General features: G+C 41.7%; 1 protein-coding gene and 1 long non-coding RNA gene across 2 annotated transcripts; both read left to right on the top strand.

The window, feature by feature from the left end:
- The first annotated feature begins 1938 nt into the window (after window positions 1-1938).
- Window positions 1939-2864, top strand: LOC120650381. Its single transcript, XR_005665588.1, has 2 exons — window positions 1939-2417; window positions 2538-2864. It is a non-coding gene; the product is annotated as an uncharacterized LOC120650381 (long non-coding RNA).
- A 4071-nt stretch (window positions 2865-6935) lies between these two features.
- On the top strand, window positions 6936-9945 carry LOC120648544. The gene is made up of 4 exons (XM_039925296.1): window positions 6936-7413; window positions 7490-7785; window positions 7968-8094; window positions 8991-9945. Exons 1-4 carry the CDS (start codon window positions 7360-7362, stop codon window positions 9924-9926), a joined length of 1413 nt encoding a protein of 470 aa, XP_039781230.1. The 5' UTR covers window positions 6936-7359; the 3' UTR covers window positions 9927-9945.
- The last annotated feature ends 1732 nt before the right edge of the window (window positions 9946-11677 follow it).

Consider the following 11677-nt stretch of genomic DNA (forward strand, 5'->3'; position numbering starts at 1 on the left):
GCGGCGGCGGCCGCGGGTTGGTCGGCCACGCGCGCGTTGTCAGGCGGCACGCAGCGCGTCGCGCGGAGAGGAAAAAGGAGATGGGACATCAGTTGTTCGGGACAGGAAAAATTCCCGGAATTTAGGGTTTAGGGCTTTAGAAGGGTCTTGAGCTCAACGATGAAAAATAATTTTGAAAAACAAAATAGCGCGTGATTTATTTTGTGGATTTTCGGGATGTTACACTACCCCCCCCTCCCGCTGCCCCCTTTCCCACCTCCCCTTCGCTGTGCCGCCATCGGAGCCGGCCAATGGAAGTCTACTCGTCCTATGAGGACGGCGGCTGTGGGGCAGTCCTTCTCCTCTCCTTCGTCTGGCAGGCGCGGTCGTTATAGGTGTCAGGGGCTCCGGCAAGGCCAGATCCGAGGCTTCCGTGGCTAGATCTGGTGCTCGCGGTGCCGGATTTGACACGAAGGGGAGGCTGCGGGCGGAGGTGCGCCCGGCGCTGGTGCCAGTAGGCAAGTGTGGCTAGCTGGAGCGCGAGGAGGACGGCTAGGCAGGTGTGGACGTGGCCACTAGGAGGTGTTGCGCAGCTGCGAACGGGCATGGAGAACACTGTGCCGGCGGGCGGCGCAACGGAGGTGCGGGCGCATGGCAGTCCTGCGGCGGTCGCGTGCGAGCGCAGTGGGGGCTGGTAGGGGTCCTGTGCGAGAGGAGGGATGTAACATTGGTACACACTCTATAGAGTTAGAACTCATATAGATGCATCCTCAGGCATACCACCCCCCTGGAATTGGCTTTTTCCTTTTAACATGGGTTTCTCTTATTCTCCCTATTTAGCTAAGGTTTTGTGTATATCATTGAGATGAGGGAGAGCTTCCCTCATTGCCTAGAGAGAGATAAGGTGGATGTGGACTTGGTGCAGAACTTCGATCCTTCAAGAGCCATATTGAGCTGTGAGAGCTTGTCTTGGGATGAAGATTCTTCCGATGACTACTACTACTATTGTTGCGTAGGAAGTCATGACTCCTTGAAATACTTGCATACTAGAACATTGATACTCCTTGGCTTTGCACACTAGGGTGGTGACATGGGCACATGACATACAAATTCCACGGGGGTATCTATAGTTTTTAGGTTCAGAGCTGGACTACAACTTCAACCATAATGGTTGGTACCACTAAGGAGCTATGATGCTATGATATGCCTTTAGAGATGGAAACAATGCAAGAGATGATGATTTTATGATGCATTAGTCTCCACTGCGTATAAGTTTTCATCATATTATTCAATCATATGGACTTGTATCGGCTTGTTTCATGATGTACTCTACAATACTCAACGTAATGAAACACTATTAAATTGTTATTATTCCGGTGTATGGATATGATATGTCCTCTGTATGTGAAGGTGAAGTATCATGGACTATCATGAGGGATGATACAAAATGTTGAAATCTTGCAAATAGAATTTTGGTACATTTCATGAGGGTCCAGGGTAAAGGATTTTAGTATAAGAGTGGAAACAAGCTCATGACTACCATTATGTTGTGAATATTCAACATGCAAGTCCTTTGGTTAGAGTTAGCATTGCAACATGACAACATGTCCAGCATGTTCACAACACCATGTTAATGTCTGGAGTCTGGAAGGTAAAATGAGCGATCTAGAACCTACCAGTAACCAGTCAATAATATATATATATATTGTCTATTCAATTCAATACCTTCAACACCCCCGCTGGCGCCGTCCAACTCCGGCGAGTAAAAGCCACCTAGGTTTTTACTTCCTCCCGCCAGCATGTGAAATATTAATGTGTGCAATAAATTTGCCAAAATCAATGGAGATAATGCGTACAATAAATATTATTCAAAGCCTCGGATCAGCTCACGGAAATCCCACTACCGTAAAACAAGTTGTCAATTTTACTCCCATGGCATTAATCCGAACAAATAAAACTTCACAGCCTCTCTTATTTCTTTCCTTTTCTCTCTCCTCTTTTTCTCCCAAACATAAGAGCTCTGGAGGCAGCGCAGTTCTCCCCCATGCCCATCCCATTCCAAAGCATGGCGGAGAGATCGGATCTTCCCCTGTGTAGGAAGCTTCCTCGACATCTGCTTCCCCCGCGACCAAATCCATGGCAGACGAGTGGATCTTGCAAAAAGGAAAGGCCTAGGATGACTACAGTGTGGTGCCGGTGGCCGGGCAGGGGAGCCCGGCGACGCTGGGGCCGAGGGCGCCGTGGTGCAGAGCGGGTAGGGGGACTGCCTCGGCGACGGGGCGCAGAGCCGGCGGAAGGCGGCGTACGCTGCGTTGGAGTCCAAGGTTAGTTAAAATCAAACCCACACTAAAAATCCTTGTTCTTCTGTGCATGCCAGCTGTAAATCGAAAGAAAAAATTCAGGCGCTGGATATCAACTAAATCTCCACTGCATGACTGGTTAGCAATCTCATATCCCGATCTATGCACTTCAATTTCTTTTCCACGAAGGGCCTGGCCTTTTGTTTCTAATAATGTTGTATATCAGCCTGACCTTTTATTTTTAATAATGTTGTGCAGATAACCATGCATACCTTGTGTTCGAGAAGCTTCAAGCAAGAAGGACATAGATAACCTTGCATACCATCTATTCAAGATGCTTCAAGCTAGAAGGATGCAGGGACATATGCATGCATGGATATTTATTCGCTTTCTTTTGTCCTTGGAAGGAGTTTTGTCAAGTTTTGTTCATATGTGTACGTGGAAATATCTAGGAGTAATTATTTGTTGATTGTATAAATATTACTTGTCACTAGATTTGAAATTACTCCTCGAAAATTACTCCATTAGAGGGAAAAAGGATAAGTACTCCTTTTCTTCCAAACTAATTCTTATTCTGAAGACTAATTACTCCTCTTCTTTGATTATATAGTTCATTCACTTAACAAAATAAAATTGAGTTAGATAAATTACTCCATGTCTAACTAGTTTTGTATGAATAATTACTCCAGGCATCTTTTGCAATTTACTCCTTTGTTTCCCATGACCAACTTTTACAAATTATTCCTTGTTTTACTCATTATGGTTTAACTGCACCTAGAATTTCTTCATCAACTGCAATAAGCCTCCATGGAGAATGCACACACCGCATGCAAAAAAAAAAAAATCATGCATACATCATTACGGTTTAATTGCTGGTCAAGTACGAGGATGGGGCACTGATCATGCCTATTCACTTTACATCTAAGGGTGGGGTGACCGCGTCATTGATGGCAATGAAAACCTGGCATTAAAAGGATAGTAAGGGCACGTTTAGTTCCCAAACAAAAAAATTTTTGTTGTCAAATCAATAGTTTGACCAGATATCGGGAGGACTTTTCGGACACTAATTAAAAAACTAATTTCAGAACTCATCTGGAAACCGCGAGACGAATCTTTTGAGGCCTTTGACCGCATCATTAGCACAAGTGGGTTACTGTAGCACTTATGGCTAATCATGCACTAATTAGATTCAAAAGATTCATCTCCCCGTGTACATCCAAACTGTGCAATTAGTTTTGTTGTTTAACTACATTTAATACTCCATACACATGTCCAAAGAGAGAGGCACAAATTTCGAGGTGAAAATTTTTGGAAACTAAACGCGTCCTAACTAGAATGCTACATGATTTTTATACCCACGGTCAATAGGAGTAAAAATCATCTGGAAGACTCGTCAGACCTCTAGACAAAAGCGGTAGCACATGCGGAATATTACTTAGGCCCCGTTTAGTTCCCAAAAATTTTCACCTCCCCTTTAAAACACATGTATGAAGCACTAAATGTAATTAAATAATAAAACTAATTACACAGTTTGGATGTACACGACGAGACGAATCTTTTGAGCCTAATTAGGGCATGATTAACCATAAGTGCTACAGTAACCCACATGTGCTAATGATGCGGTCAAAGGCCTCAAAATATTCGTCTCGCGGTTTCCAAGTGAGTTCTGAAATTAGTTTTTTAATTAGTGTTCGAAAAGCCCTCCCGACATCTGGTCAAACAACGACGAGACACCCAAATTTTTTTGATTTTGGGAACTAAACGCTCCCTTACTCATTTTTAGGATTGTGGGGTGGATTTCCCAACAAATTACGGTCACAAGATTTTGCTGAAGCTCCGAGAGCTAGTTGCCATCAATTTTTACGGTTGCGGCACAAAAAAGTGGATTTTATGGTCACGGAGGCTTGCCGAACCTCTGGCTACAAGCATCATCATATCGGAACATACTACTATTATTTCTCAAGCAATAGCCCTTTTATACAATGCTCCTTTTATACACGTGAACATACTACTTTTTACCACAAAAATATCCATTTAATACTCCACCCCTAATACGGCCACGGGAAGAACAAATTGCTACAATACCATAATACCATTTTAAACCGTTCCAAAAAAATGCAACAAAAGTTATTAAAAACTAGTATAAATAACAAGAACTAATACACTAAATCAAAAACCAAGCCACTCGAATTTCTCTTCAAACTTCTCGAACCCAACTAATTTGCCTCCGACCGATTCCTATCTTATATTATTGAACAATACCCTCTTGCAGAACCTTAATATACTTCTATTTACTCTTGCATGCTTCAATGTATACTTCCCGTGACTACAGACAAGTGGATGCCGAAATACGTGCCCATACAAAAAAACCTTTTTTTCCTTCAATCGTTCAAATTAAAGAAAAAACATACCAGTAAGTTTTTACTTCCTACTTTCCACTTTTTACTTCCAAGCATTTCCTACAATCCCGTACCTTCTTACGTGATAACAGTTCAATTACCATTTTCATTGGTCACTCGGAATTTTTTTGAATTACTAATCATTCAAAACTGCTTTAATACAATAATGGAGACCAGGTCCGCGTCAATCAATGGCCGCAGGTCCATTTAATCCATTCATTACACTAGATTTTACTCCCCCGGAACTAACGCACCGTAATTTCTCCATTCTGTTGCACTCGCCGGAGTCGGCCATTGCTCAGCCATGGGAGACCAAATAAGACTGAGTTCGATTAATTACTCCATGTCTAACTACCTTTTCCTATAAATAATTACTCCAGGCAACTTTTGCAAATTTTCTCCTTTGTTCCCCATGACTAACTTTTGAAAATTACTCACTGTTTCTCTCGGTATGCCATTTTGGTGGCCAATTTGGCCAGTGGAGCGAAAGATAAACTGGACCATTAAATTTACCTTCTTGCAAGCATCGGAATCAATTTTACGATTGCGGACCCAAATTCATAGGACTTTTACTATTGCACGTATGTAACATGCATGTTTGAATCACGTTTGAATGTTGCATGTAGTATACAGAGCAACATGTCTCTCCATAAATCTCGTCCACACTACCCATGCGCATGCAAGCGTTAACTGCCGCTAAAATCCCTTCATTAACTGCAATGAATCTCCATGGAGACCGTACACACTGCATGCAAAAAAAATGATCATCCATCCATCCATCATTACAGTTTAATTGCTGATCAATCCTTTGACCAGCACGAGGATGAGACGGCAGTCCCAACCCAGACTCTACCATGAAGTCTAAGCCTCCTATTTATTGTGTTTTGCTGATGTGGCAGTATATTTATGGAATAGAGAGGGAGAGAAATCAAGACTCCAAGTCTTATTTAGACTCTAAGTCTTCACACAAATCAAGAATGAATGTGAGAGAGACAAGTGGGCCACATAAACCAAAGTAACATACTTTGCATTGGGAAGTATAGTTTCTTGTGATGGAGTCTTTGAGGCTTAGACTCTATGAGTGGAGTCTGCATTGGGACTGCCCTGATCACGCCATATCCACTACATATCAATGGTAGGGTGACAACGTTGTTGAGGGCAGTCCCAACCCAGACTCTACCATGAAGTCTAAGCCTCCTATTTATTGTGTTTTGCTGATGTGGCAGTATATTTATGGAATAGAGAGGGAGAGAAATCAAGACTCCAAGTCTTATTTAGACTCTAAGTCTTCACACAAATCAAGAATGAATGTGAGAGAGACAAGTGGGCCACATAAACCAAAGTAACATACTTTGCATTGGGAAGTATAGTTTCTTGTGATGGAGTCTTTGAGGCTTAGACTCTATGAGTGGAGTCTGCATTGGGACTGCCCTGATGATAATTACAACCCGACATTAAAAGAAGCATTAAACTGGAATGATAACTAGGATGTTGCATGGTTTTTACTAACCACGATGAAAACAAAGTAAAAAGTCATCTAGAGAGCTCAGCAGAACACTGGGCAAAAGCAGCAGGATGCACTGATTATTACCCTTTGAAGTATTTTTTACGATTGTGGGATGGATTTGCTGATGAATTACGGTCACCATACCTCGCCAGAGCTCCGGAAGCTAAACTGTTGGCAATTTTTACTGCTGCGGCACAAAACTTGTGAATTTTGAGTCGGTTGTGGGCATCAAAAAATTACTACTTGTTGTGCCTTAATCAACCTCATGTTACCTTATTTGATTTTTAAGGTCACAGCACCAATCCGACGCGTTTTTATGACCACAAGCACTCGTCGGAGCTTTGCATGCAACGTGAATCCAAACCATTTTTACTTCCAGATCCTCCACTTTATACTCCACCCGGATATGAACAAAGCAGCTCGGAATACACACTTTTTACTTCCTGCCATTTCCTACTATCCCGTAACTCCTTATGTGATAACAGCTCAACTACCATTTTCTTTGGTCATTCGGAATTTTTTTGAATTGCTACTCATTCAAAACTACTTTAATACAATAATAGAGACCACAACCGCGGCAATCAAGAGTCTCAGGTCCATTTAATCCATTAAATACACTCATCCTGAGATTTTACTTCCAAACAACTTGCGCACCGTAATTTGTCCAGAGTCAGGCTATGCTCCACCGTGAGTGTTAAATAGCTATTCAGCAGCCCGCATGCTAAATAGACGGATCATATATATACAAAGTGCTCATTGGCAAAATAGGAGTTTGCTTAGCTAGAGATAACCTGGCCATTCCAGAGAGGATTTTAAATATTGCCAACTAAAGGCCATAACTATTTTGCACAAGATAAATAGTCATCTAGTAGGATAGTTTAGCTTTTAGCTAGTATTATTTTGTGATCACAAATAGTCAGTACTTTAATTAGGAATCATATTTTCTGTAACAATTAATGCTTGGCTTTACTCTTGTGCTATGACCAGGTTAGCTATTAAAGTTTTGTATCCAAAAAATCTTTACGGATACATTGGCATGAATCATATGCTTCAACGCGTGAATTGGATTGCTCGAGTCGGCCTATTTAGCACCCGCAACATCCAACCATGAATTCCTTACCCCTAATTCTTTTCTGAGCTCTGCAAATCCTCTACTTGTGTCTTCTTTGCAACCATGGCAGTCCGCATGGGTGAGAAGAGGTCCATGTTCCACAAGATGTTTGAGAAGGTCAGCACAGCTTTATCGATTTGGAATAAGGTTGAATATCACAACTCAAGAATTACCCTTTTGGTGTTTTTTGCAGGAGTATCAATATGCCCTTGGCCAGCAAGATGTTGACACCATGCATGGCACTCTTGCTCGTGAAGTCGTTGGTCAAGCTATCAACTTTGGGGTGGGTGATTATGGCACTCCTTGGCAAGGTGCTTTAGGCTTTACAGGACATTGGGGTGATCCCATCCAGGAAGCTCCTATCGGCGAATATTATGGCCAGATGATAGGTTCCATGGCCTTACATAATGAAGTGGGCAAGGCGTATGCTGGAACTAGCTCTGTAGTAAACAATGCTATAGGAAGGAAGTGGACTTATGAAGATGATAAGTAAGAAAACATAGTTTCATGTTTGTTATAGTTGGTCACTGTTTATTTCCATGCCATTATTATGGTTGTTCAAATTATCTTGTGCACATGTCCATGCACCTTTTCATTTATTCATATTTAACTATCCATGAGTACTATAAGTTGCACATTGCTATAAGTGTAGTGATATAATTCATTTGCAGAAAGCTACGAGAACTTATCGAGTGCCATGGTAATAGAGCTTGGTCGATTATTGCAAGGGAATTTTCTAGCAAAACTGGCAAGCAGTGTCGAGAGAGATGGGTCAATAATCGAGACCCGAAAATTAAGGTACATTTTGTCTTCTTTTTTGATCCTCTAGGATTGATTACTTTATATATCTACATATTTTTCTATCAATTACTCTTACCCATTGCTATTCATGCATATACACAATATTAATGTTCACCCTTGATTATGAATTTGCAAACATTTGCCTTTCACAAGTAAACATTGTTTCTCAGTCTTTGTCTAAAACAATTTCTTCATAGTGGAGGGACAAAAACTGTTTTTTGTAGTGTTTATGACCTTGCTAGCAATACTTTATCTCACATTGGTACATTGTGCAGTGGTGCAGTTCGTTTGCAGAAAATATTTATGTGTCGTTTTCTACCATTTCTTTTATTAAATCAGTTAACAATCTATCCTGAAGTCAGTCAGCAATTAGATGCAACAAAATAACAAATATGTGCTATTCATTTATTTTTGAGATGTTTTTGTCTTATTCCATTTTTTCTAGGCTTTATTTTGCTACATGTATGTTTCTGTTTCACTGTACCATCATGCTTGTGGGAAATATTGGTGTCATTTCAAATGTAGGCAGTATTTGATTTATAGTAATGAGTAAGATTGAAACCATGTATCAAATAGGTAAGGCTATAAAGTTGCGATTCACTTGGCGTACTAGTCGTCCTGTCGTGACTATGGTTATATTAGTGTATATATTTATATCAATGTCACATTCACATTGAGTAAAACCTTTCAACTGAAATAAAAAATAGTATCTTTTTAGAAAAAATCTTACTATAATCCATTGGTTTAAATTCATAGTGCTATGCTAAAATAGTTTCACTTCCATATTTTGTACTTCAATTTTACACGAGGAGGTTTCAGCATAGCTCCATATTTTCATTCCATACATAATGACTTCATAGTGCTATGCTGAAATATGCCCCCGTGTCCTACAGAGGACGGCCTGGACAGAAGCTGAGTTGCTATTGCTGGTGGAGTGCCACAAGAAGCTCGGCAAAAAGTGGTCTAAGATAGCCAGGAAAATCCCTGGCCGGTCTGAGAACTCCATCAAGAACCAATGGTATGCGGCCAAACGCAGCTTGAAGGCAAAGCGCAAGAATATAAAGAAGGATGACCGTCCTGGCATCATCGAGGACTACATGCGCACCCTTAAGAAAAAAGGAAAGAACATGGTCAACGAGGTCACGGTGCCATTTCGAGGCTCCAATTTTGCTGCCTCATCTCAAGTGCCAGAGTCGAGTGACAACCCACTGCCGCCGCCGCCTATGTCGGCGCCGTTCCTGGGCCTCAACGTCAACGTGGGCGACCACTTCACTCCGGAGGCCATGTACGACGATCCCATCTTCACTGACAAGCACCAGCCCTTTGCTTACCCCCAAGATACCGAGGAGAGTGGCTATCTGCCGTCCCCGTACGTGCTGGTGGCGGGGCACCCCTTTGCTGAAGATCACCAGGCCGGTGGATACCACAGCCAGCTCCAGTTCCATCAGCTCCCAACCTCTGTGCAGCAGGAGCAGGCTTTTAGCAACTACCGTGCAACTGAAGACCCTAACCAAGTGTTTGCAGGTCGCTACTTCCATGAGGCTATCCGTGGCCAAGTGCTGGCAGGTCTCTACTATCGTGAGGCTGGGTCAAGCCACTACGACAATGGCGGAGGCGGCGGCAACCCCACCGGATCACCTGATACCGTCGCAAATCGGCTCGCTATGCTTGCCATAGCCGATGAAGGGCCTTCCCTGAACTCACCCCCGCCGGTGGATGCTTCTGAGAATGGCTTCAGTTTCATTATATTAGTTTATCATCAGACTTTTTCTTTCCAAATCAAAAGAATAGTTTTCATCAATGAATTGTATCTTGCTATCAATATTTAATTTGCTTGTACTTTGTTGGCTAGAGTTTGTTTCGAGTCAACACTCAACTGTTTAATTCCGTATCCTTAAACTATACATGATTCGCTTGTACTTGGTTGCTTCAGTTTGTTTTAAATTAAGAAACAATGTCGACCCAGGACTTAATAGGATTAATAGGATACTCGTACCAACAAGTTGCAATTTTTTTCGGAAGCCGATCTCCAAAAAACTCTAAGGTTAAGCATGCTTGGCCTGGAGCAATCTGGGGATGGATGACCGACCGGAAAGTCTTCCCGGGTGCGCACGAGTGATGACAAAGTATGCAGAAAAGACTTGTGTTGGTCTGTGAGGGCAGCCTATGTCCTAGAAAGTTGTCAGATGCAAGTGGGTCCGGCCTCGGTGAGGCGGGACGTTACAACTGTTTGGTGCAACTTTTGCTTAAACTTCTTTCACTGTGATTGGCTTTCTGCTTCGCTTTGCTACAGTGGTGCGGTTTGTCAAGTGGATTTGTAAGGGTGGAAGTATGCTTTAAACTATTTTGCAGCACCGGGTGGGAGTTCAACTGTACTTATCTGCTTAGTCTGGTGTGGTGCTTCCGTGTGAACTGAGATGTCGTAAAACTCTTGTCCTGTTTGAGTGAAATAGAGACAGTGCTCTCTGCCTGTACTTCCAAAAAATAAGCATGACTGTAGGAGGTCAATGAAATCCACTCCATACATAGGAAAAAGAGTAGTTGCATAGTACTTCTTAGCTCAGCCGATACTTTGCTTCTTCACTAGATCTCTTTTTGCCGACTTTCCTACCTAAGCCAGATCTCCCTTTCCCACCTCAATACCTCATGTTGTTTCCATTTGATGCCACTGTATTGCTACACCAGGTATTGACCTAGTGTGTCACTATTTTGGAAGGTGTCTGTGCATTCTGCATTGTTCCCTTGGCTGGGTGGTGGTTGTCCGCTTGTAGTTTGCCCTATTAGAATTCTTGGCAATTGCCATATGTTGCTATGCACACTTGCAAGTAGAGTTCTGGTTTGAGAACCTTATGGCAAGGTTTTATCTGCCTCTTCGTTGAAATTTTTTTTATCGTTGCCCTTGTTGTGGCTGTTGTGTACCTAAGTTGCTTCATGTTGATGGTTTTGGATTGTTTCTGCTGCTGGTAATTTAGTTTGTCAATATCTTGTTAATAGTCTTGGTGCCCCTTTTGGTGCTATTGATTTGTACTGCCAAGTTTTGGTAGCTACTTACTTATTAATATTAATATGATAAGCATCTCTCCCGCCTATTTATTAAAAAAAACTTGAGAAATAAATAGGTTGATCCATAACTAGCTTATTCTACGCACGTACAAGATTAGTATAAAAATGAGAAATAGAATATCTAATCAAAATTCATAGATGAATTAATGATAGACCATCTCATCTAGAATGAGGTGATTTCTCAAACAAAACACTCATCACGAACTAAACAAACAAGTCAAATAAATCACAGTATAAGTATGATGACATAAGTAATGGCCACTTAAGCACCACATAAATAAGCCAAATAACTTTTCGTAGGAATACCTACAAATCACAACGTAAGCACAAGGAAAAAATTAAAAGGTTACATCTACTGAAAAGCTAAATAGTAGCTGCGTGTACCTGTTAATCCTGGCAACAAAATTATCATGTCCATCTACAGTACCAGAACCGACTTCTTGATATCAAATTATCAATTCCCATCTCCAGTCAAGGAATCGATCCTATTTCACGGTGACAAAGATACCATAGTACT

The sequence above is a fragment of the Panicum virgatum genome, chromosome 9K (genome assembly GCF_016808335.1).
Source record: "Panicum virgatum strain AP13 chromosome 9K, P.virgatum_v5, whole genome shotgun sequence".
Lineage (NCBI taxonomy): Eukaryota > Viridiplantae > Streptophyta > Magnoliopsida > Poales > Poaceae > Panicum > Panicum virgatum.